The sequence below is a fragment of the Chelonoidis abingdonii genome, chromosome 1, assembly GCF_003597395.2.
Source record: "Chelonoidis abingdonii isolate Lonesome George chromosome 1, CheloAbing_2.0, whole genome shotgun sequence".
In the NCBI taxonomy this organism is placed as follows: Eukaryota; Metazoa; Chordata; order Testudines; family Testudinidae; genus Chelonoidis; species Chelonoidis abingdonii.
In genome coordinates, this window is record NC_133769.1 from 217407095 (window position 1) to 217434838 (window position 27744).

Sequence of the window (27744 nt, forward strand, 5' to 3'; positions counted from 1 at the left end):
AATCATAGAAGATTAGGGTTGGAAGGGACCTCAGAACGTCATCTAGTCCAAACCCCTGCTCAAAGCAGGACCAATCCCCAGACAGATTTTTACCCCAGTTCCCTAAATGGTCCCCTCAGGGATTGAACTCACAACTCTGGGTTTAGCAGGCCAATGCTCAAACCACTGAGCTATCCCTCCCCTCCATTTTGACAAATAGGGAGGAAATGGTTAAGATTTTGAAAATGGAAGGTAGGCTGGGTGACAGTGATCATGAAATGATGATTTCATGATGCTAAGGAATAGTGAGAGGGAAAACACAATAAAGATAATGGATTTCAAGAAGGCAGGCTTTAGAAAACTCAGGGAGTTGGTAGCTAAGATCCCATGGGAAGCAAGTCTAATAGGAAAAACAGTTCAAGAGAGTTGGCAATTTTTCCAGAGAAAAATTAAGGGCACAAGACCAAACTGTCCTGCTGTGTAGAAAGATGCAAGTATGGCAAGAGGAGGACTGGAAAAATATAGTATCAATCTATAAAAAGGGGAATAAAGACAACCCGGGAAATTACAGACCAGTCAGCTTAACTTCTGTACTTGGAAAGATAATGGAGCAAATAATTAACAAACACCTAGAAGATAAGTAATAAGTAGCAGTCAGCATGGATTTGTCAAGAAGAAATCCTATCAGAGCAACTTAATAGCTTTCTTTGAACAGTTAACAAGCCTTGTGGGAAGCAGTAGATGTGTGGTTTATCTTGATATTAGTAAGGTTTCTGATACTGTCTCACATGACCTTCTCATAAACAAACTCGGAAATACTAGATTGAGCTACTATAAGATGGGTGCATAACTGGCTGGAAAACTGTTCCCAGAGAACAGTAATCAGTAGTTCACAGTCAAGCCGGAAGAGCATATCAAATGAGGTCCTATTCAATATCTTCCTGTTCTGTTCAATATCTTCATCAATTTAGATAATGGCATAGAAAGGACACTTATGAAGTTTGCAGATGATACCAAGCTGGGAGGGGTTACAAGTGCTTTTGCAGATAGGATTAAAATTCAAAATGATCTGTACAAATTGGAGAAATGGTCTGGAGTAAATATGATGTAATTCAATAAGAACAAATGCAAAGTACTCCATTTAGGAAGGACAATCAGTTGCACACATACAAAATGGGACATGACTGGCCAGGAAGGTGTACTGCAGAAAGGGATCTGAGGGTCATAGTGAACCACATGCTAGATATGAGTCAACAGTGTAAACACTGTTGAAAAAAATCCAAATATCATTCTAGGATGTACAAGCAGGAGTGTTGGAAGCAAGACATGAGAGGTAATTCTTCCGCTCTGCTCCACACTGATTAGGCCTCAACTGGAGTATTGTGTCCAATTCTGGGTTCCACATTTCAGGAAAGATGCAGACAAATTGGAGAAAGTCCAGAGAAGAACAACAAAAATGATTAAAGGTCTAGAAAACATGATCTATGAAGGGAGATTGAAAAAATAAGGCCTGTTTAGTCTGGAGAAGATTAAGGAGGGACATTATAACAGTTTTCAGGTACAATGAGGAGAGAAAAATGTTCTCTTTAACCTCTGAATACAGGATAAAAAGCAATGGGCTTAGATTGCAGAAGAGCAGTTTTGGTTGGATATTAGGAAAAACTTCCTCACTATCAGAGTGGTTAAGCACGAGAATAAATTGTCAAGGGAGGTTGTAGAATCTCCATCATTGGAGATTTTTAAGAACAGATTAGACAAACACTTGTCAAGGATGGTCTAGATCAGTGGTTCTCAAACTAGAGCTGCCGCTTGTTCAGGGAAGGCCCCCGGCGGGCCAGGCCAGTTTGTTTACGTGCTGCATCTGCAGGTTTGGCTGATCACAGCTCCCAGTGGCCACGGTTCGTTGCTCCAGGTCAATGGGAGCTGCAGGAAGTAGCAGTCAGTAAGTCCCTCAGCCTGCGCTGCTTTCTGCAGCTCCCATTGGCCTGGAGCAGTGAACTGCGGCCACTGGGAGCTGCGATCGGCTGAACCTGTGGACGCGGCAAGTAAACAAACCGGCCTGGCCCGCCAGGAGTTTTCCTTGAACAAGCGGTGGCCCTAGTTTGAGAACCACTGGTCTAGATAATACTTAGTCCTGGCTTGAGTTCAGTGTACTGAACTAGAAGACTTCTTGAGGTCCCTTCCAGTCCTACACGTACTATGATTCTATCGTTCACACCTTGAAGGACTTGAGGGCCATGCTCTGATCTCTCAGAACTATATGCCTGCAAACAGAGAAAGATTAGCAAGACTCAGATGATGCAGAGATCTTTTCTACTCCATTATTCTACCTTCTGTAGGCCACACGAGCCACTGGCCAAGAGGCCTAGATATTTTAAAAAGAAACCAGCTACTGCAACGACTCCCTCATCCCAGCCATCTGTGTCATCCAAACATCAGTTCTGATGGTTTGATCAAGAATCTGGATCACTCGCTCAACAGGGATTTACTGCTCCACCATCCCAGTCTCCTTTCCCCCTTTGGAAACCATCTCTCCCAATTTTGAGCTCTGTGAGAGCATAACGTGACAAATGGGTTTTGGAGGTAGTAACGTCCAGTTATCCCATCCATTTCACTTCCCCCCACGCCGCAACACCTCTTTCCTGTCCCTTTTCAGGGACTCCTCTTGCTGAGACAGGAGGTCAATTCTCTTCTACACTTAGGATCTATAGATCCCATTTCTGTGCAATACAGGGGAAAGAGGTTTTATTCCAAGTACTTTCTGGTTCCAAAAAAGAACCATGGTGAGCGAGACCGATATTAGATGTCTGAACAACCATGTAAAACAGATTCAGGATGGTGACCCTTTCACCTATAATTCCCTCCATAGATTCCAGGGATTAGTTTGTGATTCTTGACCTTTGTGACAAAGTTCCTCCTCTACCTTAGTGGGTCCTGCACTTATTGGCAGATTTGCTCACCTCAGTGATCTTCCCCTCTGGTGGAATCCACAGTCGGTACCCTCCTAATCTGACCGGAGTTGGAGGTTGGGGAACCCAGGCCTGCCCTCTATCCCGAGGTTCCATGCCAGGGCCCTGTTGGATTGCTACTGTCTAAGTGTCCCTGTAACAAGCTGCATGACAGCTACAACTTCCTGGGCTACTCCGCCATGGCCTCCCCAAACACCTTCCTTAGCCTCACTACAGGACCTTCCTCTGGTGTCTGATAATGCTTGTACTTCTCAGTCCTCCAGCAGCACACCCTCTCTCTCTCAGGTTCTTGCATCTCTTGCTCCCAGCTCCTCACACATGCACCTCACTGACTAACTGGGAGGCTTTTAACTAGTTCCAGCCAGCCCTTGATTGGCTTCAGGTGTCCCAATCAATGTAGCTATCTCCACTGCCTTCTAGAAAGATCTTAATTAGCCCTAGGTGTCTTGATTAACCTGGAACAACTGCCATTTGCTTACCATGGTACCAGGGATTTGTTTAGCCTGGGGCTAACATACCTGTTCCTCACGACTTTACTGTAGGCATCTGGTCTTGCCCCATCACCTTCAAGATGCCTAATTTCATGTCACAATTCATCCCTCTCACAAGAGGCTTCTTCACTTTATAGTCAACCACTACTAGTGTTGCATTCTCCCTTTCAGCCTCTCCTCTGCCTAAAGGTATTTTCACAGATCATGGTCTTTGTAGCCACTCTTTAAAGATAATTGTTTTCCCTTACCTCGATGATTGATTGCTCAGTTGCCAAACTTATCAAGAGGTGTTGTCAGCAGTACAAATGACAAGCTTATTATTCCATTGACTAGGCCTCCAACTAAATCTTGAGAAGTCTGCTCTGACACCAGTATAGAATATAGATTTCACAGGAGATTCTCTGGATTTGGTGGCAGGCTGGGCACACTTACCTACAGACAGATTTTTCATCCTAAAGAATCTCATCTCAAAGATTCATCTCAGCCCTCAAACCTCAGTAAGGAATTGTCTTCCATTATTGAGAAATATGGAAGCTTGTGTTTTTGTAACCCTAAGCATCAAGTTACATCTTTGATGCTTTCAAGGATGGTTCAGGACTGTCTATATACTGAACAAGCACAGACTGGACAAGCAAGTGTCTGTATTCTGCTGTCACTCAGCTGGTGGAAAGACCGTCCCTAGGTCTGTACAGGAGTCCCACATATTCATGATTCCCCTTGCATTATGACAATATGAGATGCTTCCCTGTTGCAGTGGGGGGGGGCAACATCTGATGCCTCTCACAATACAGGGCAAATCATCCCAAGAGCAGCTTCTCCACATCAAACTTCTAGAGTTGAGAAAAGTCAGAAATGCTTACCTTCACTTCCTTCCTCTGATAAGATAAGAGTCAAATCAGTCAAAGATCATAACAAACAGTGTGGCCTGGATGTTTTATATCAATAGGCAGGGGCATGTTCCCCCACACTCTGTGCAAAGCAATAAACTCTGGATTTGGTGCATAGCCAGATAGTCATCTCAGCTTCCTACTTTCCAGGTATTCAAAATAGCATGGCCAATGAGCTCAGCAGATGCTTCTCTGAAAATTAAATGGGAGCTAGACTCATGAGTCCTCAACAACAAACCCTTAACTTGGGAGTTTCCTAAGGTAGACTTGTATGCAATCACCGCCAACACACACTGCATGAAATTTTGCTTGAGGGAGGGAGAGCGAGACCCCTTATTTATGCATATCCCTCAACACCATTACTTTTGAAAGTACTGAAAAAAAAGCCAAACAAGACAAGGCCAGGGTCATTCTAGTTGCACCAATCTAGCGGAGACAAATTTGGTGTCCTTAGCTCATTTAACTTGCTCCTCTTCCACTGATGAAACTTCCAACCAATTGCCATCTGGTTTCTCAGCATGCTTGTCAGATGCGTCACCCCACACTGGAAGTTCTGCTATTCAAGTCATGACTCCTAGGTGGTTCTCAGGAATAGAGACTTCCTGTTCAAAAAAGGTGCAACACGTAGTATTAAACAGCAGAAAAATGTCTACCAAAAATGTCTAGTATCTGTTTATTCTGACTCTTCTCAATTTCTCTTCAAATTTCCACAGTTGTACAAAATAATTGGGGGTGTCAGACAATAATGATTTAATGACGCAGATATTGAGATTCAAAAGTTAAAGCTTTATGATCTTTAAAACACATCATGTCAAAATATGCAAAGTAGATATCCTTAAATCAAACTAATAACGTTGCAAGCAGTATTTTTCTTACTTTATCTACAAATTTCAGTTATCAATGGAAATATTCTCATCAGTTTCAGCACGTACAATGAAATTTAGACATTTACCAACAAAAAACTAATCTTTCCAAGCCAAGATATTACAGATTAAAAAAGTCTCCATTTTTTAAAATTGCTAAGTGCAATTGAAAGGTGACAGAAATATGGTACAGATGGTCACAGCTTGGGTAGTGCCAATACAAGCTATCCCAAATTGCCCTACCAATGTGTTTCAACCCTGGTGCACTTTTAAATAGTTCATTCTCCAGGCCCATTTAGTCTCTGCTGAAACTGCTGGCTAGGGTGTCATTTGTGATGACGATTTCTGCAATGTAGACTTTTGTCTATGATGTCAAGAAGGTCAGGGAAAGTGTGGGACCCTTACTGAATGGAGGCGGCAACATAGTGACAGATGATGTGGAAAAAGCTGAGCTACTCAATGCTTTTTGCACCTCGGTCTTCACAGACAAGGTCAACCAAAAACAACACTTCATATAGCATACAGCATTTGAGTGCCTTAGGGGCTGCCATATTCTGAGCAGGGATGCTCAAAATGTGGCTTGCAAGCCACATGTGGCTCTTCTACAGTTAAAATGTAGCTCATGGAGCCCTCCACACCCCCTCATTCTCCACCTACCAGATTGAGGGGGAGCTTAGGGCTTATGCCCTGTGGCAGGTTGGTGTGGCCAGGGACTTCTGCCTTGCGGGGATGGGGGTTTCAGGGCTTCAGCCCTGTGGAGCCCACCTGCCAGTGCTCGGGGCTTCAGCACGAGAGGGGCAGGAGCCCTGAATCCTGGCAGGCACATTCCATCTCTCGAACTTCTGTAGAATGTTGTATGTGGCAAAGGTCAGTAAGTTTAGCTGTACAGTAGTGTTTAGTGCTTTGTGTTAAAACGCAGTGACTACTGCAGACTGAACAAGTTAGATCAGGTCTTCCTCCTCTTTTAACATAGTGCAGGGGTACCAGCATGCACAGAGCTGGAGCAAGAGCAGGAGAGAGTAAAGGTGAGCAATGTGTGTGCGCACGCATGTACACACACACTCTCTGACTTCACTCTGTGAAATCTGGTTACCCTCCAGAATCTAGCCCATAGTATATCCATTCATTTCTGCAGGAATAGTCCTAGCATTGTACAAAATTTACATTTTAATTTGTTTAACAGAAATTAAGATCTTGATGACTTGATCTTTTAAAAAACACAAACTCTGACACAAAATACAGTATTTAGCAAATGAGTTAGTAGAAATTCAAACCTAGTATTTAATTGAGTACTAGGAAAGAGCATGTATACTGTTACTTTGTTTCCAAGTACTTATTTCACTGCTAGATTCAGACCATTTCTACCAGCTTTGCTACAGACCAAAAATCAAGCTTCATGGAGAAGAAATGTACTGTCACCTAAATGATTAAACATGAATCTCCCAGGATAAAATAATACCATTACTAAAATGAAGATCATACTCAGATGACCCTCTTTAGAAGATTTTCTTCTGGGAAGGCTGGAAAAATTATGCCTGTTTTTACAATTTATAAATTTTAAATAAAAGTTTGGTAGGTAAACATTTCTGTGTAATCTAAAGATTGTTCAAAATAGTGATTTAAAGCACCCAGTACAGAATTTGAATATTCCACTTGAAGTTTCAATAGTTAAAACCTCAAAACTAATTTGTTCATCTGTTAACTTTTATTCTAGTGATGTTTTTTATTTTCAAAGAATTTCTGATAGTGAAGAACGCTTCCAACAATATGAGAGAAAATGCTGTATGTTATAGTACAAATACAAAGAAACAAACGAACAAAACACTCAGGGAAGTCATATGGTATGTGCTTTGCAGGAACTCAGCCTAGATGATGACAATGGTGTCTTTTAACCTTAATCTGTGAATCTATGTAAAGCTGTCTCTCCAAAATGGCATACTAGGTAGAGTGTTTAGGGTGAGGTTTCACTATAAGATAGGACACTTCCAGGATTTGTGCTGGGCTGAGCCCTGGCACCTCTAGGCTTATTGCATCAGTTATGAATGTAAAAAAAAAGGATTGATTTAGCCCCGGCACCTCTTTCATTACAAATTAAGTACTGTCCACTTCTATAAATGATTGTCATTGTAGGCTTTTAATTATACTGAGAAGGTCAAGAATTAAAAAGGGGAGGTACAAACAAGGGCTCTGGGAGAAATGCAACCTGCAACATGGGATGAAATATACAATGAGCAAAATCAATTGCAAACATGGAACTAAATCATTAAAATATATTAAAAGGAAATAGTTGTCAAAGTAAGTGATATGCAACTTAAACATAGAGCATGAAATAATTTAAAGTGTGATGTTAATGGATAAATTCTAAAATATCAGACTATTTTAGTAGATGTTTTTAAAGTTACATTATGTATTTTATATTGTTCAGTCATCTGTCCAAATGTGCTAATTATTTCCTCTCGTACAAAATATTTATCATTAAATAAAGGCAAACCAGAAAAAAACAGTTTAGCCATGTATACATGTGACATTTATAAAGGATTGGTTTGGATTGGATCTTTATACATAGTGTTAGACTCTTTATAGTATTAAGTCCAAACTTTCAAAATTCATGAGTCAGACCCCAAAAGATCATGGGATCACCTTAAAATTATTACTTAAATACTTATTTGGGGTTTTTAATTTACCTCCAGGTTTTTGAGCCGGCAAGGTGCCTTCTGGTCACATTTGCAAGCTTTTCTCCACAACTATTAAGGTTAAAACTTGTGGGGGGGGACGTTTGTTTTTGTTTGTTTTTTTTAAAAAGTGAGAGCTGGGATTTTCATGTAAGCACTTGTCTCCAGGAGCTGGGGTTTTAAGTAAAGCATGCATTTGTCCATTTCATTGTGAGCATTATTTGACTTCTTGCAATAAAAGGTTAAAATAATTTCGTTCTAATTGAGAAAATAGTCCTTTATGATAAAGGCCAAACTAAATATTCTGTGGACTAGACAAAGAGAAATGTATAAATAGAAAGTGACTAAATAACTCAAAGCTTTTTCCACCTTAGTGACAAACTGTTGTATTATTTTACAGCAATCCCACTACCTCCCAAAGGTAAACTGGACATCCCAGTGTTGTTTGTGCCTGACATAATGAAATTGTATGAAGCTGTGGTGATTGTTCATGTAGTGAAGGAGAATGGTGAAAACTGGCCCTATGATGATCCTGCTGAATTAAACAAAGAACTGAAAAGGTAATTATTGTGATAGGAAAAAAATCACTGTTGAACTTTTTCAGCCAGTGGTCATATTTTTTCCTCAGATATATGAATGCAACTCCTATTGCAGGGGTAGGCAACCTATGGCACATGTGCCAAAGGTGGCACTCAAGTTGATTTTCACTGGCACTCTCACTGCCTGGGTCCTGGTCACCGGTCCGGAGGGCTCTGCATTTTTAATTTAATTTTAAATGAAGCCTCTTAAACATTTTAAAAACCTTATTCACTTTACATACAATAGTTTAGTTATATATTATAGACTTACAGAAAGAGACCTTCTAAAAATGTTAAAATGTATTACCAGCACGCAAAACTTAAATTAGAGTGAATAAATGAAGACTCAGCACACCACTTCTGAAGGGTTGCCGACCCCTGTCCTATTGCCTTCAAATGGAATTGTATATGTGTTTTTGTTGGCAGAAATCTGTCCATTCTGAGAGACATTTCTAAGTAAGTGTTTAGACATCTGAACGAAGAACTGTAATGGTAGCTAGAACTCTGTTAGTTTGAACACCTGCCTTTCATTTTCTTAAATTTGGAAACTCAAGAGAATTACTTGCCACTGCTTTTAGGTATAGTAGATAAACAGTTGGATTCTTCCATTTTTTTTAACTAATTTGAATTAGTTCTAAATTTGAATCAGTAAATATCCTTTTGATATATTTGTGAAAGCAATCATCAGAGATATATTTGGCCTTATTCTGATTCCACTTTTGTTGATTTTCCACTAATATAACTACCAAATTCAATTAACTTGCTCCAAATTTTCGCTAATATAAGTGAAAACAGATCAGACCAAGTGTTCTCATATCCTGAATACACAGCTCAATTCTCAATTCTCTTGTGTGATAAATTCACATCTTTGCAAAGTGGGTGTAAAACACTACCATTCTGATTTGGTTCCATTTTACATCCACTTTGAAGCTGCTGTGCATAGCTATTAATGATCACCAAAGATGCAAGGGAATGGAAAATAATCAGGCATGACTCACCCTCGCAGCGCCTCCTGCTGGTCACTCCTGGGAATTAGCTCAAACTTGCAGCTGGAGCACCCTCTGCAGGCCAGTGATCACCTTGGTTCCTGCTACAGGCCCCATGTCCCTCCCTGGACCCCGGTGCCCCTTTTACATGGGGTTCTTCCCCCCTGGCAGTAACCCCTTTCTCTCTTAGGGGTTTCCCCTCCCTGGGAACCCCCCACCCTCTATCCCCACTTTGCTTCAGTGTCTTGCCTACTGCCAGTCATTGTCTAGCCCCACGCCCTGGGGCATACTGCAGTATCAGCCACTCATCATCAGCAAAGGGGTTTGGACCTGCTGCCTTGGCCTACCCTGGGTTGCACCCTACAACCCCAGTACCTCCTGGCCTAACTCTAGGCTGTAGCCTGGGCTTTCCAGGCAGGAGCTCCCCAGCTCCTCTGCCTTTTCCTAGCACTGCTTTACCCTAGGTACATGCTCTGGTTTTTCAGCAGCCAGGCCCTTCTCCCTCTACAGGCAGAAGAAGACTGTCTGCCCTTGGCTTCCCTGGCCTTTTATAAGGGCCTGTTTCTCAGTTTGGGGCGTGGCCTCAGCTGCTGCCACTTCCCCAATCAGCCCAGCCTAAAAGGCTGCTTTCTCCAGCCCCAGCCCCTTTCCTGGGCTATTTTTCACCCCTTCAGGGCCGGAGCAGGGATCCACCCTGCTACACAGGCACATTGAATCTACACGACCAGGGAGAGGAGGTTGGCTGCTGGAGACTCCGGTTACTGTGGGGCTTGTTTCCGGTCCTTGGTCTGTTCACGTATCCGGGCGGAGTTCCTCTGGGCGGCGTCCACTGGCTCCCTTGACGCCTTCTAGGAGCAGTGGGCGCTGTCCGGGGTTCTCTGCTCGGTGTCCCCGTCAGGCTCCCTTCTTATGACCCTCTGACCACACTCCCGTCCCTGTTCTTTTATTAGTTGTCCCCCGTAATCAGCGGGCTTCTGCGGTCCTGTGAGTCCTCCCCTTAGGCTGTGGGGGGATCCTTTGGCAGTGGGCGGGCTTCGCCCACCCACTTCCCAGGAGCCCAATAGATACACAGGCACATTGAGAACTTTGAAGTCCAGGATAATTTGAATATAAAAGTAGAAAAGGGAGTGAGCCCCATAAAAGAACTCAAGAAATATGACCACAAACCAAAATAACAAACATATCCGAAAGGATTATTTCCGAATTTTTTCCCTTTATACTAAATAAGCCTTTCACAGTGTCTCAAGTTGGGCACCCAAAGTCCCTAGTCTTGGCCACAGTTTTAAGTTAACATCAATAACACCAGTTTCTCAGCTAGTCTAAGTTAATCATATATTTTGCTTGAATTTCCAAACAGCATCACCATGTCAGAGAATGGGGAAATCCATGGAATATGCTGGATCTACCCAATTCATGGAATTCCTGAAGCACAACCATATAAATCAGCAACAGGTATATAATAACTGAAAAACCACAAACATAAGAACTGTAATAAAATCAAAACAGTTGCTTGCCTTTTGACATCTAACACTTGGAACTTGCATCATGCTAAAGGCTGACACAGGTTTATGTCAGCCTGTTTTTCCAGAACACTTTTGCAAATATGTGAAGAGAGCAGAATATTGAATCAGCGTCCACTGAGTAAATCTGACAGAAGAATTCTGATATTTATCCTAAAGCAAACTCTGAAGGAAGATTGCTAATCACTTTAACTTTTCCATAACACTCCTGGGAAAATTAATTTGCACTAACTGATATAGACTAATATTTATGGGATTTTTGTTTTAGCTGACTTTGGAAGTAAAAAGAGCTTCATTTGCTACTAAATTAAATACATATATTTCTTTATCACAGTATAACTTTAGAATTGGTTTACTTTAAATTCTGTTAAATAACATGGACATTGTGAACTGGTTCAGACACTTATAGCCATCATAAAAGCACTGCCTGTGAGTAGATAAAGGCACTTGAAAATTTGCTAGTTAATTTCATACTGAATCTCCTTTTGGCAAATAAAAACAACCTGTATTAGTGTGAGAAGATAATGAGAGACGTCTTGAGGATTAAAATTATTGAACTTAATAGAAATAGATATAATTTGTACTGTCATTGTTCTAATTTGTTTAAGGACCTTTAACTTGCAATCAGATGCCAATGTAATATTAATTAGAGCTTTCATCTCACTAATTTCCTCTTTATTCATTAAAGGAGTGAAGCAGAATATTCTCAAATATTCCACTTGTGCCCAGTATGACACCATTATAACTTTTCTCATTAGCATTAAAACTATGTGTGCAAAGGTGAATGCTTGTGTTCTTATTTTAAATCTTTAGTGTACTATGAAACCAGCAGTTTGAGATAAATATCTCTCTTCTTTAGGCCATTGTTTTCACTCAGTATGGTAACTATACATTAAAAATGTTAGCATTAATACATTGTGTAAGTGACATACTACTCTATGTAAGCGGAAGCTGTCACATCTTAAATTTTAATTTTCTAAAAGCTGTTATGAAAACTCAGAATTATAACTGATTCTGTTGCCAAGTAAATTATGCACAATACATATTTGTAGTTCACACCAACATCTTTGCATTAATTCTGAATATCAATAGAATTTAATGACAATTTGTAACAATTATATATATACTGTGAGTTCTCTTTCCATTGCACAATCTAGAGTTATAAATGGACTGTACTTTATGCTTCTAAATATAAGCCTCAACTCAGGAAAGCACTTAAGCACTTTACATATGTACTTACGTCCCATTATATATATATCTCATTGACCAACTGTAGGATCAGAGCCCATAGCAAGTAATCTTCTAGAGATCTGTTTTTCTCATTAAATTGTTATCCTAAATATAAGGATTATATTGTTTTTCTTTGGAAATAGTAAAATTAAAATTGCCTACAGACTACAGGCTGTAATATCAAAACTTCAAACAGTTGCTCTAGTTGATTATATAGTGCCTCATCCTTATTTGCATCACAATAGACTTCTGTAAAGTGTTTGACTTAGTACCATGCTACACGATTATAAAAAGTAGCATTGTATAAAATTAATGTAGTGCATATTAGATTAAAAAGTAGCTAACGGCTAGATCTCCAATGGTAACTGTAAATGGGGAATCATTATCCAAAGGCAGTGTCCAGAGACTGAGTCTAAGGGACAGGCTGTGGATAAGCTCAACAGGGGCAGGATTATCACTGGGATCTTTGAATTTTCAGTTGGACTTTTGTAACCCTGGAAGGAGATTGAATTTAAGTGTTCCCTGGCCAGAGGGGCAATTCACCAAGAAAAGATCATTGCAGAAACAGATCAACTGACTAGAGGGTGTGCTAGAGTAAAAATCCCCCAAAACTGCCTGACCTGACACCAGGAGGCACTAAAGCAGTGATTGAACCATATACAGGGACTGTATCCTGGAAACCAGTGACACTGAAAAGGATTTAGAGTTCTGGTAAATAACCAACTGATCAGACGCTTCTAGTACAATGCTGTGGCAAAGAGGACTGGTGTGATTATTGAATATGTAAACAGGGAAATACGAAGTAGAAATAAGGAAGTGATATTACCCGTGTCTACAGTAGTAGTGAGACCATTATGGGAACCCTGTTCCATTCTGGTATCCAGACTTCAAAAAGTACTGTATGTTGAAAAATTTGAAAGGGATCAGAAAGGAGCTACAAGAATGATACAAGTTCTGGAAGTCCTGCCTTATAGTGAGAAATGTGGGAATCTACATCTATTTAGCTTATCAAACAGAAGGTTAAGAGGTGACTTGATCATGCTCTATAGGTACCTACCCGGGAACAATACAGTAGAGGGCTCTTTAATCTATCAAACAAAGGAATAACAAGATCCAGTGGCTGGAAGCTGAAGCTAGGTAAATTCAGGCTAGAAATAAGGTCCACATTTTAAACAATGACGATAATTAGCCATTGAAATAACTTATCAAGGGATGTGATGGGTTCTCCATCACTTGAAGACTTTAAATCCAGTTTGGATGTCTTTCTAAAAGACATGCTATAGCCCAAACAGAAGTTATGGGCTTAGTGCAGGCAGTACTAGGTAAAATTCTATGCACTGTATAATGCTGGAAGTTAAACTAGATTATTGCTCCTTCTAGCCTAAAAAATTGTGACTATAAGTCACTGCTAATCATCTGTGTGGCTAAAAAAAAATATTTGGCTTTTTCATAATCATAGAACAAATAATTATTTTCATATTCACTCGGGCATAGTTTTGATGGAAAGAACATTGACATTTTAAAACTGAGGAACAGATAACCAGCTCTTTGTCCAAGTCTATGTAGCGTTTGAGACATCTGGATCTTTCTGAATAATTTTAGCTGGGAACATAATAGTGCCCTTCAATTTCTAGATCTAATTTACTAATCTTTGATGGTGTTGAAAGAATTGTAATCAAAAAGATATTACAGACTATAATACACCAGATAAAACACGCTTATATTGAAAATTGAAATATTTTATAAGGAGAGGATTAAAATCACAGAAATCATGAAAGTCACATTCTGTATTAAAATTCCTTTGCTTGAGATACTTAAGGGAAACTCAAGTTGCAAAATTTTAAATCTTGGTATGGTTCTCTAAAATTGTGTTAAATGTTCTGTAAAACTTCAACTCTGAGCAACTGCATGTGGTCTTAAATTAAGATATATAAAAAAAATTCATTTTTAGTTTCTACAACCATTAACTTTCTTTTGAATTTCTTTTTAGCTCCTATTTTTATCTCCAATTAAAATATTTTAAATGATACTATACCTTTTTATTTTTAAATGAATTTAAGTTAAATTTCATTATTGCAAAGAAATTGCAGAGATTTCTTTTCAAGTGTTATTTGAGAAGCAGCTGTGGAAATGAATTGCTTAGTCCAGAATGTTTTTTCAGTAAATTGAGCAACATCTTACCATATGTTTTTGTCAGACAGAATATGAAGGGAACAGTGAAACTGGCTCCTCTTCACTGTCTCAGTCCCCATTGGGGTAACTGAATATCTGATATTAGCATCTTTCTAAAGATATCTCACCCTTATATTTTTAGTTATTTTGTTAAAATCAATAAATTAATTTTTCAGGAAAGCAACATTTTACAAAAATTGATCCCTTCTTTCCTGTAGCTGTTGTATGCTGTCGAGCCAGAAACAGAGTGGAGGAGCGAGTGGAAGTTCTGTTAACTGGTGTGGTTCCTGGGACAACTGCTATGCCAGCAGCAAAAAATGCGATCACCACTAAAAATAAGACACCTAGTGTCCAGGATGAAGTTCAAGTTACTGCCGGTAAGAAAGAACAGTACAGCATTTACTTCAGTTCTAGTGCATTATTTGCAGAGTGCACTATCTAGAGCCTGGTCCTGTCTTTGAAAAGAGATGGGGACTTGTCACCAAAAGCAAGAAAATCCCTACTACATACTGGACCTAACAAATATCCAATAGTCATAACAGTAAGCATATGTCTGGGGGTGCGTATAGATGGATTTGTAAACCAGGCAGAGATGCTTATTCTTTTTGCACTAATCACCAATCTCAGATCTGGGGCTGGCTTCCTATTTACTATCCAGTGATAATTAGCTAACTTAAGCAACTTGTGTATTCATGTGCAGTGCAGCATTAGCTGATTTAAAAGGCGTGGCTTGCATAAACCCTGAGATGAGTAGTGTGTGAATGCTTAATGTGGAAGGAGACAGCTCTGTGTGGGTTGTCCTGTTTATATGCCACATTCCCCACCACTGGGACCATTATCTGCAACAATGTGAGCTGAGTAGGGGCAATAAGATTTAACAAAAGAGGACTGCTGCTCACTTGTTTCATCAGCCTAGGATATGATACAAGTTAATTTCCTCTGGGACATGCCATCTTTTCATACTGCTCTCATAGTAACAATTTCAGAGAGAGAAGGGGAGGGGGAGGATGTTGTAAATACCTGGAGAGAGAGAGAGAGACTGCATAGGCTGCAGTACTTGTTCTCTGCACCTATTGGGCACCTGTGTCAGAGAAAATTTCCCTTACACTTAACAGTATTCACTAAATCCTTAAGCTCTGCATGAATAGCCTGACAAACAGGGCCAAATCCAACCTCTGTGCAAGTGGATGCAACTTCAACTGAAGTCAAAGGGAGTTGTGCTTGCTTGTGCCAGGGCTGAATTTGATTCACTGTGTTGATGCTCAACTCTTCAAATATCACCTTTAGCAATTCCCAAATGGTAGTAACAGTGGATGAAATTGTAAGTTTTTACCCAATTATTTATCTTTTTATGATAGTATTATATTCCTTACACATCAGACAGAAATTCTGCTTTTAGATAAACTCCCATGACTCCCATGAAAGTTACAGCATGTGAGCTTGGGAGAGCAATTTGATCTTAAGAAGCTGAATTTTCTTAGGGGACCTCAATCTGACTTCTCAGTTTGCATCAGCAGTGTTATATTTGCAATTGGTTGAAGATGCAAATGTTAGAATTTAGACATCTCCCCAACTTTACAGATATAAAGGCATGTATGACCACAAATCAGGAGGTGTTATCTTTGAATCCACAAATGATTGTGCCCTGAAAATTCCACCTAGACTTGATTGTGGATACAAAACTATACAGTCCTTTTATGAAAAATTCATCCTAAAAATGTTGTATGAATAAGTAAACAAGGTTTCCTCAGGAGAGGAGTGGGGTTGTAAAGTGGCTTTAACCTACCTTTACACTGAGAGAAAGGACAATCCCTCCCTCACGCCTCCCCCTCCCCCACAACCCCATACCCACAGCACCTGCACTGGGGAAGCCAAGATGGATCCACCCCAGGATCCACTCCAAGGGCCAATTAAGTTGGATTTTTGGTTGATTTGTACCACTGAAGCGGGGCCTAGACCTTGTCATGTGAATATTTCTGTTTTACATTAACACTGTTTTACAGAAAGACCTGTGCTAGGTAACTATGGCAATTCATTGTAAAATCTGCAAGAGTTTGCCCTAAAAATGTCTAATTTCCTTCCTTCTGGGTTGCTTTATTGTGCGAATATTGGAGAGCAGAACTGAATATCTGAGGTCACTGACTCCAGACTTTTTAATAGTCTGTCTTTTGTGTAATGTCTATGAAACCTGGTGTCATAGTATAATTCCTCAATCTGAACCTTAGAGTTCAAATATGAGGTACTAGCATAAACTTCTCTAAGCTTAATTACCAGCTTAGATCTGATAGCGCTGCCACCAGCCAAAATTTCCAGTGTTTGGCTCACTCTGGTCTCCCCAAGACCTTCCCTGGGGAACCCCCAAGACTCAATGCCCGAGTCGTAAACAAAAAGGAAATAACCCCTTCCTTCCCCCTCTTTACCTCCTCGAATTTTCCGCTCAATTCCTTGAAACACAACCAGAGAGATTAAGAGTCTCTCCCCTCACCCAGAGGCATGCAGATTCAAACCTAGTCAAGCTAACACAAAGAGATTTCCCCCTCCCTTCATTCTTAGCCTTAACCAGAGAAAAACTCAAACGGTTTTAAAAAGAAGCTAATATAAAAGAAGAAAAAAGACATAAAAATATTCCTGTATCAAGTAGACAATAATACAGGGTCAATTTCTTAAAGAAAAAATGAATAACAGCCTTATTCAAAAAGAGATAACATTTAAACATTCCAGCAACTCACACCATGTAAATACAAAAACCCTAATAACAGCCTATTGTTTCTACCTTTGTACTTACAACTTTGAAACTGAAGATTAGAAGCTTGAAGATAGAAAGATCCCCTCATAGCTGAGAGCCAGACAAAGACACAGACCACAACATTCCCTCTCTGAGCTTTTGAAAAACTGCTTTCCTGATAGTCCTCTGCAGGTGTTTGGTTCTCTTGTTAACTTCTTTACAGGTAAAAGAACATTAACCCTAGCTATCTGTTTATGACACCCCCCCCAAGTTACAGACAGTGTGAAATATCACTGGCGGTGATTTCTTCCTAGAACTTTAGACTAAACAGATTAATACAACACATGCACCTTTACATATACTACTAAGTATGTAAACACAAGACTTTTACATATAAGGAAAAAATTTAACCAGTGTTTCTGGGAAACTCTCACGGAGAGTGCATCAGCTACTTTGTTAGAAGCTCCTGAAATGTTGATTTCAAAATCAAATCTTGGAGAGCTAAACTCCAAAGAAGAAGTTTCTTGTTGTCCCCCCTTGGCAGTATGACGCCTTTAGCGCAGCATGGTCAGTTTGTACTTGGAACCGCCGTCCCAAACGTATGGCGTAACTTTTCAGGGCGACACAATGGCATAGCATTCCTTTTCACTGACTGACCAGTGACTTTCCCTCTCAGATAGTTTCTTGCTGAAAACACGCCAGGATGGAAGTTGTGATCCGGTCCTTCCTGCATGAGAACTGCTCCTATACCACGCCAGATGCGCGGTGGTTACTAGGAAGGTTTTGTCAAAGTCCAGGGCCCTTAGCACAGGGTCAGACGTGAGCGTGCCTTATGTTGGGTAAAGCCTTCTGACACTCCTCAGTCACTTGACTGTATTGGCTGGGTCTTTGGGTCAGGTCGTCAGTGGTGCAAGCGATTTTGGCTGTAGTGTGGACAAATCGCCTGTAATACCCGGCAAGCTCAGAAGGATTGGACCTGTTTCTTTGATTTGGACAGGCCACTTGGATAGCATCCCACTTGGCCTGTAGGGGGTTTATCGTTCCGCGACCCACCTGATGTCCCAGGTAAGTCACCCTGTTTTTGGCCGATTTGACACTTTTTGGCTTAACAGTTAGTCCGGCCTGCTGATATGCTCAAGACTTTCCAAGGGTACTAGGTGTTCAGGCCAGGAGTCTGAAAAAATGGCCACATCATTGAGGTAGGCAACTATATATTCTCCCAGTCCTGCTAGTAACCACTCTACCAGCCTCTGGAAGGTGGTGGGGCATTCCGCAGCCCGAGGAAGTCACTTAAATTCGTACACCCCTCTCATGGGTGACGAATGCTGACCTTTCCTTGGCAGGTTCATCTAGCGGTACTTGCAGTACCCCTTGGTTAAGTCTATTGTAGAGATGAACTGGGCACGTCCCAAACTTTTCCAATAGCTCTCGTGCATCTGGCATTGGATAGTTTTTCGGCACGAGTTACCGCATTTAGCTTACGGTAGTCCACGCAAAAGCGTATTTCCCATCTGGTTTGGTCCAGAACCACTGGAGATGCCATTGCACTGGTAGATGAGCGTATTATACCATCTGTAGCATGTTCTGAACTCCCGTTCTATTCACTGGGCGTGAGGAGACACCCGTAAGGGTGGTGTTCTAATTGGGTGAGCATTACCTTGTGTCAATGAGTGGTATGCCTTCAGTCCGTCCTGGGTGCTGAGAAAAGGCAAAGCTAGTACACAGCTCCTTGATTTGTCGCCACTGCAGGCGTTCTAGGGGTTGAGAGGTTCACCTTCTTCCACGCACCTTCCTTTTTCCCATCGTAGTAGCCCGTCAGGCCACTCAGCGTCACCTCTCCCTGGACTGTAAACTGACAAACCTGTAACTCCTGGAATAAAAGGGCTTGAGAGAATTAACATGGTACCACTCTGGCTTTGTGAGGTAGTGGAAATGCTATGAGGTGGTTAAAGCTCCCAGCACTCTTGGACTATGATGGCCCTTCCCCCATGATGCTCCCATCTTATGGCCTGTTGCGGCTTTAAGACCATCCTGGTCTCTACCTTGAAGGAACGGTCTCTGTATGTTTATCATACCAGGCCTTTTGCTCTTCCTGAGTATCTTTAGGTTTCTCTAGCAAGGGCTAAGAGTGTCGGGGTGCTTTGTAGGTGCTTACAAAGTCCAGAATGTTAGTTCCTGAAGAGGTGTAAACCTCCCACTGTTGCTTCACCAACTGTAATGGTCTCTTAACCTCGTGGCAACACAGTTCAAATGGGAAAATCCTAAACTGGGATGTGGTACAGCCGTAGCAAAGAGCACTGCTGCAACACTAGGTCCAGTCATTGGAGTGTTCATTTACGAATTTACAGACTCGGCCCCAAATTTCCATTAAAGCCTTTCGACCAGGCATTGGTTTGATGGTGGTACGGGGTGGCAACCAAGTGATTCACCCCATGAGTTCCCACAGGTTCTTTCATGGTTCTGCCAGGAATTAGATCCTGAATCTGTAAGATATCGGAGGCCAACCTACCCTGGCAAGAAATGTCTGTTAAGGGCCTGCACACGCTTTAGCCCTGTGTTGCTAGAGCTACTGCTTCCTGGCCACTCGGGTAGCTCAAAGTCCACGAAAGTCAGTCGTACTGCTTTCCTCTGGGCGTCTTTTTGGAAGGACCCGAACTATTCACAGCTACCGCTGAAATGGGAACTATTAGGGGCAGTGGCTGTGAGAGGGGCCTGACCAGATCTTGGGCTTTCCACTCTTTGGCACACAACTAAGACCGGAATCTTGCGCAGTCCTTGCCTCCCTCCCAGTGACGACTTACCCCAATCTGTTTTGGTTCTGTCACGTCCCAGCCATGGACACGGATTGATATAGGCTACAGCTTAAGAGTTCCCCGGTACTGTAGTTGGAACCACCAACGTTTGCGGCTGCCATTCTTCCTGGTGTCCACCAGAAAGAATTTCCTTGTATAAAAGTCCTTGGTCTATAACAAACCGGGATCGGGTAGAAGAGCTGAGAGGCGGTGGGGTGCTCCGTGCCGTCACCCAAGCTTCCTGCTCAGTCTGGAACTGTTCCCTTGAGGCTGGGGACACCAGTTCTTCCTCAGACTGTGGACTTGGGCTTGGTCCCTCTGGAAGCTCTAAGATAACAGCTTGCCAAGCTGTTTTTCATTTTTTTCCCTTCTGAAACAGTGATCCATCAGAGTATGTATGGGATGTGTAGTAAGCAATTTTTATATCCAAAGATAGATGATGATAATTACAGGCAGAGCAGATTTAAACAGCTACTACTGTGTTTCAGTATTTAAATAATTTGGACAAGAATAAACCCTTGAGATGTGAAAATTTTCAAGCAGCTTGCAGACCTTCAAAGAATTATAAGTCTAGCCCATTCAGCATGATTTTGATTTAAATAGAAAATTATTGTAATTCATTTAAAAAAGAGGGGATATCTTAACACTGTACAGTTGTAATGACATTACACGGCATTCAAAAGTCCCACAGATTCAATGCCATAATGATCCTACAGTTAAAAGGTTACTATTTATAGTACAGTACCAAAGATAGGATTTCAGTCAGATAAGCCCTGCTTAATATATTGACAACTAAAATAAAGATAGTTGGTGTTGTCTGATGTTTTTAAATCCACTGTAAGTAAAATACAGCTAAAGGAACCACTATTAGATAGGCCCTTAGGGCCAGATTTTTAAAGAAATATGGATGCCTTTAAAAGTTTGGCTCTTAGTCCTTTATGAGGATTATGTAATATGCTTTGTTATTTTAAGAAGTAACCATCAAAATGTTTAATTCTGAAAAGCAGAGGTGGTATGTGCCCAGTAGCTACTTCTCTTCAATGTTTTTTGCCTATTAAATGAATGTTAATAGTGTAATTGTTGCAATGAATGTGAGACCCATGACAGATCAGTGATCTGATGTGATATTAACAGCCTAACTCCTACAGTATATAGACTTCCCATAATATTGTGTTATACTAAAAAAAAAACCCCAAAAAAGAAACAAACAAAAAAAAACCTGCTACTGAAGCTAAGTATCCTGTAAGATCTTCTAAAGTTCCTTATGAGTATCATCTTAGCTAACCCTGCTCCAGTTTAGGAAGTCATGGGGTGCGGAATATTAGATGTAGGAACCTTGAAGCAAAGCAGTGTGCTTGGTGTGGTCATTGGCACTCAAACACCCACAAAGATGTTTCAGTTCATAGTATTTTCTATTGAGGTGCTGAGGTGCAGGATCTGGTAACAAATCAGAAATATTGGTTGTAATTTGGCATGCCCTTTCATTTTTCTTGTATGCTTCATAATTGTCTTCATGACAACTATAAAATTAAATCAGCACTATTCTTTGCTTAGTTCTTGTGCTCCTCATTTCCCCCCCCCCTCAAAACACAAATTTGTTGCCTCTCACAGATCTTAGACTGATAGTACTGGAAGGAGTTGCAGACTACTGTTAATCCTCAGGGGAAAAAAAGCAAAAAAAGCACAGACAATGTCAATGCAAGTTTTACAGTGATCAGTCCTTGACCTTTCTATTAAGTCTGTCAACTATGGGTATTATTTTCTGTGAAACACACACTTCTCCACTAGGTATTGTTAGGGATCCAGCCATAGGTGGTCTTGCCTAGTGGTCAGAGCAGGAGTCAGGTCTAGTGGGTACAGCAGGTGTCTATCTTGGGGAAATAAGTCTGGGGTCGAGCCATAGTTGGAGCCAAGGTCAGATACCAAATGCCAGAGCCGAGGGTCAAGCCAGAATCAGTCAGAAGTTGGAGCCAGGGTTCAGAGCCAGCGCTGGTAACTGATGGTTGGAGGTGAGGCACAGAGTAGGAGCACAGTGGGGATCAGGAACATAGACAAGATTGAGGAAGGAGCCAGGAATGGAGCAGAAAAAAGGAGCAGAGTTGGGTGCAGGGTACAGAATGCAGGCAAAAGCAGAATCCAATATAGCAGCAACTGGGACTCAATTAGTTGCCTGGAAAACTTCTTGTGCCTCCATCTGCTTGCAAACACAGCCTTGGAATTATAGGATAATTTGTCACAGGGATTGAAAGTTTGTAATGGACTTTCCTAAACATCATGGGTTATTCGTAACTCCCCCTATAACAGCCAAGAACTGGCATTTGTGTCCCTTGCAAACCAGGGCCATGAGCCCCTCAATTTTGAGAAGGCCCTCGGGTGACTTCCATAGCCATGGGGAGCAGTGCTGTTCAGATTGCTGCTGATGGCACAGATATCAACAAGCTCCCCTGTTCACTCCATCAGAGCTGTCTACTTTGCGGAGCAACCTGATGACCTCTGGGTAAATGGAGAGACACTAATAGCATCTAGTTAATTAAGTATGATTTTCCAGTCATCTTAATCCAGGTTATAATGCTGACTCACTCTGTGGCCTTCATCAAGGCACCTAATTTGTGTTTCTCTATTTATGAAACAGGCATAAAGGTACTTACATTTTGTACAGAGGTACTATGGCAATTAGTTAATGTTTGAAAAGAACTAAGTACTAAAATTCACCAGGATGCTCCAGTGACTGGGGGAGCATGATAGTCATCAGTCCACCATTTTAGACAATTGCTAATGCCGTTAATAAAAATAATAGTAATAAAGTATATGTACAAATGACCATCAAGGACTCACATGTGCTGGGCACTCTGAAACATACAATAAAGGACAGTCCTTGCCCCAAGGAACTTACATGTTGGCAACTATGCACTGACTCTACCAAAAGCAACTGGGTGCTTTGCTTCTCACACAGGAGACTGGTGGGATCATGAAGATCCCCTCCTTCCTCACCCACACACACACACACACGCCATTAAAAAATAAAATTAGTTCACTAAGACTGTGTGTATCCTAACAAATCACCTTGTTGGTCTTATCATGGTATAGAAGAGACAGTGACATTGGGGAGTAAAAAATATGTCTATGGCCTGGTCTACACTACGCATTTAAACCGACTTTAGCAGCGTTAAACCAATTTAATGCTGTACCCTTCCACACTATGAGGCCCTTTATATCGATATAAAGGGCTCTTTAAATCAGTTTCTGTACTCCTCCCCGATGAGAGGAGTAGCGCTAAAATCGGTATTACCATATCGGATTAGGGTTAGTGTGGCTGCAAATCGACGGTATTGACCTCTGGGCGGTATCCCACAGTGCACCACTGTGACCGCTCTGGACAGCAACTGAACTCAGATGCACTGGCCAGGTAAACAGGAAAAGCCCCGGAAATTTGATTTCTATATCCTGTTTGCCCGCGTGGAGCTCTGATCAGCCACGGGTGCAAGCAGTCCCATAATCCAAAATAGAGCTCGCTAGCCAATGGACGTGTGGAGATACCTGGATCTGATCGCTGTAATGGGAAACAACTCTGTTCTGATGCAAAGCTCCGTGGACAGAAACAAAAGCCAACGTTTGAAAACTAAAAATCTAGCACACGCTACACAGTACGCAGACAAGCGTACGGGAACCAGAGACTCACTGACGCCCATGAGAGAGGGAAGGGGTACTGAGGACTCAACTATCCAACAGTCAGCAGCAATCTTCCCAAAAAGTATTTGCAATTCTTGGTACTCCCAATGCCGGTAGGGTCAATACACATTGCTGGCGTGGTTACAGGGAAGCTCTTGTCCAGTTACCCCTCTCCACACGGTAACAGAAAAGGGAAGAATGTTTCTTGACTCTTTCAATGTCCACCATGTCGACTGAAGTGCTGCTGGAGACGCGATGCTGCAGCAAGTGAGGAACATGATCCACGTCTCTCCCGTGCCTGGTGGCAGACGTGTAGTAGGACGTAGCCGTCCTTGTTAGTCAATCCGTTGAAGTGCTCCTGCTGTTTTCAGGTGAGGGCTGGCTGGGGCAACTGGGTGAAATCGGAATGATCTGGTCGTCATAGATTGGTACAGAACGCTTGACGCGTCCTCATCATGGCTGGGGGCTGCAGCTCCATCAGCCCCTCCTTCTCTGTGTAAAGAAAAGATCTGCCTGCCTGACGTTTATACGATGGCGCGAGGCTTCCTCTCCCTGCACCACCGTTAATGTCCTCCGTGACTGTCAACGCACCGAGAGGCGCCCCCCCTCAATTTAACCACTAACAAGTCACTGTGCTGTCTTAATCCTGCATTCTTATAACTTCATGACGACAAATGGGGGGAAACACGGCCACGGTAGCCCATGAAAGGTGGGGAGGAGGTAAGCAACGGTGGGGTGTGCAGGGCACCCCCGTGATGCATGTAGCCATCATTTCTGCGGGATCTGACACGAACAGCTGTGCTCTCTGATACACTGGTTCTCTAGTGACAACTTGCCCCATATTCCTGGGCAGGAACGACTCTATTTTTAGAAACCATAAAGAGGGATGTTGACTCGGGGAGTCGATTCCCGGTTTGCTTTTCGCCCCCGGCCATATCTTCAGCGCAGGGCACCATGGATAGCAGCAGACAGTACAGAAGCACAGATAACCGTCATCTCATTGCCAATTTACACCGGCAGCAGATGGTACAGAACGACTGATAACCGTCTCTGCTATCATGCAAAAGCAAATGAATGCTGCTGTGTAGCGCTGGAGTATCACCTCTGTCCGCGGCATCCAGTACACATTTGGTGACTATAAAAAAAAAAAGCTGAACGGGCTCCATGGTTGCCATGCTATGGCGTCTGCCAGGGCAATCCAGGGAAAAAGGGCGCGAAATGATTGTCTGCCGTTGCTTTCCCGGAGGAAGGAATGACTGACGACATTTACCCAGAACCACTGTGACAATGATTTTTGCCCCATCAGCCACTGGGCTCTCAACCCAGAATTCTAAAGGGCGGGGGAGACTGCGGGAACTATGGGATAGCTCGAATAGCTACCCACAGTGCAACGCTCCGGAAATCAACGCTAGTCTCGAACCATGGACGCACACTGCCAAATTAATGTGCTTAGTGTGGCCACGTGCACTCGACTTTATACAATCTGTTTTATAAAACCGGTTTATGTAAAATCGGAATAATCCTGTAGTGTAGACGTACCCTAAGTGTTACCCCAAAATGTGGACCCAAGGCACTCAAATACTGGCCTATCTATAATTATAAATTGATTGTTAATTTATTCTGCCCAAATAGGCAGAAAGGTGGTGACCTGCCCTAAAGGAATTGCCAGGGTATTACCAGGAGATTTGACTCCGATCCACAAAGGAGTCTCCAGAGCAGGCTAATCTTACTAACCCTTGAAAAGGACACGGATACAGCCCTCTCTTAAAGGATTGTCATACAAGTAGTAGTTCTTCAAAAACAAAGTCTTATTTATTGAGCGAAAATTCGGTGATTGCCGTATATTCAGTAAAGCAAGAAAGAAAGCAGTACAGAATATAACGGCAGTAAGGCACAATTACATTATACTTGGAGATTATACATTCAGTTGACACGGAAGACTACAAAAACTATAAGACAAAACAATGTTGCAGTATTAGTACACACTGACCTTTTCATACTTATGCATAAGGCCTCCAATATAACATTAGACTTATTACAATGTAACATACAAATACCCAATGTGTATATATAAAACAGCACTACAATACAGCATTAAAGAAACATTGAACAATTAAAAATTACCATTCTGTGAGAGGTGGCTGGGCACTCACAGGATGGGGTGGGTTAGATCACACTCAGAAGCAGGCATCCAGCTTTATGGACAGACACACACAAATGATCTTTTAAAACACACAAGAAATCAGACTTACACTTCTTCATCAGTTCCTCTGTTTCATCTCAGGTCCTTCCGCTCTTTCTCTGCTCTGATCTTTCCCTTCTCTAACTGCTGCCTGGTTGCCTTCTCTGCTGTTCTCGATCTTCTCTTATTGTTCTTCTCCTCTCTCCACCATTTTGTATTTATAGCCCCAAACTACCTTTATTTATAGTTTATTTAAAGCATCTAGCCTAAAACTAACTACTAAATTATGCAAGCCAAAGTATCATGACACTGTCACCATTTTTGATCAAGGGAAGTGAATTTTATGGCCATTTGAACCCCATCCCAAGGCTTTTCTTTGCAGGGAGCTGCAATCATAAACCTCAGTCCTGGGTGTTGCCAGTTGTGACAAAGGATTAGAACAGTTTAAAAAAACAAAACAAAAAAAACCCTCTTGTATCAATTCCCTTCCCTGCTGGTATGACAGATAAATGCACTTAATTGTTTTGTGAGTTCAGTGGGTGTGTGGTCTTGTCCATTGTTGATTCAAGGCTCTCATAGTCATGAGATGGAGCAGACATGTCTTCATACTAGCACAATTCCTCACCACTTTTGATTCTCACCGTACTCACACTTCCCTGTGTGCCATAGTAGTTTTATTTAAAGATTAGGAATTGTATATACTTCAGCTGTCTGAATTTTCATTTGATCCAGTACACCAAAATAATAAGCATAATTGCCATTACAATTTGAAATATCAAGACTACCCCTCAGTTGCAAAATTACATTAAAGAATCCCACTGCTGTGGGAGACCATCCCAAAAACACTTCCCACCATCTGTGTTTGGTATCACTTTTTATATGTTCAATTACTAGTTCAGTTTTCTTAGACCTGGTCTACACTGGGCGGGGGGAAATCAATCTAAGTTACGCAACTTCAGCTACGTGAATGACGTAGCTAAAGTCAACGTACTTAGATCTACTTACCATGGTGTCTCTCACCCTGGTGGAGTACCGGAGTCAACGGGAGAGCGCTTGGTGGTCAATTTATCACGTCTAGACACAATAAAATTGACCCCCACTGGATCGATCGCTGCTTGTTGATCCAGCACGTAATAGAGACGTGCCCTTAGTAGAATGGTGCACAGTAATCATAAGCCTTTGTGCATTTTTTTGAGCCTTTTGTAATTGTTTTTGTAATTCAGGATGATCCATCCATTGCTTAACTAAACTTTTAGTTAATCCTACAGGTATTGGGTTAATTTTTTATATTTTTATATATATATATATATATATATAGTATTGATCTTTAAATTCTTCATTCTCAATTTTGAATAGAGTGTGCTGAAAATCATAATCAAATCACCAAGATAATAATATACAAGTATTTGTTGTTTATAAGGGTTATGAGTTACATTGTATATGTGATTCACTTTAAGCAGTATACTCCAACTTCTAATACATACACATTTTCTTCCAATGTATACAACAATTGGCTAGCACTTATATTGTTTAAAGAGGTTATTAAGGGTTTAGACACAGCTTCCAAATGTTGTCCTACTAAATTTAACTTATTAGCCAATGCCTCTTCATCTACACTGTTCAGTATTACAGGCCCAGTACCTGTTCCTCCTAATATTGTATCCATCAAACTTTTCTTTTCTTTCCATCAGTAGGAACTTTTATTAAAAATTTTTCCATCAATTTCTTCCATCCTTCCACAATGTAAAACATATATTAGACCTCAAAACATCCATAAGATCTAAATCTACTATTACTTTCTTTAGGGACTACCTAATTATACCTTCTGTATTGTATATTTAATTTCTCTTGCTTCTTATTGTTTTATTCAGCATTCCACAGTATCTTTGCTTTTATAGACATCATACAATTCAATCTTTTTATAATATCTATAACAATAAGTCCTCTACTACCGACTCCCATATTTGCTAAACCAAATTACACATTATCTATTAATCTAATACCTATGTTGATGGATAGAGGAACACTT

The 27744-nt window shown here is 41.3% G+C and overlaps 1 protein-coding gene across 3 annotated transcripts in view; it reads left to right on the forward strand.

Moving 5' to 3' along the window:
* Positions 1-27744, forward strand: part of CFAP47 (cilia and flagella associated protein 47) — a 761390-nt gene that overhangs the window by 671965 nt on the left and 61681 nt on the right. For 2 of the 3 annotated variants that reach the window (XM_032799255.2, XM_075059737.1), the window contains exons 58-60: positions 8262-8421; positions 10783-10877; positions 14566-14724. In XM_032799255.2, the coding sequence (XP_032655146.1) occupies positions 8262-8421; positions 10783-10877; positions 14566-14724 (414 nt within the window). The remainder of the gene's footprint in view (positions 1-8261; positions 8422-10782; positions 10878-14565; positions 14725-27744) is intronic. The other variant, XM_075059740.1, reaches the window with a different exon arrangement.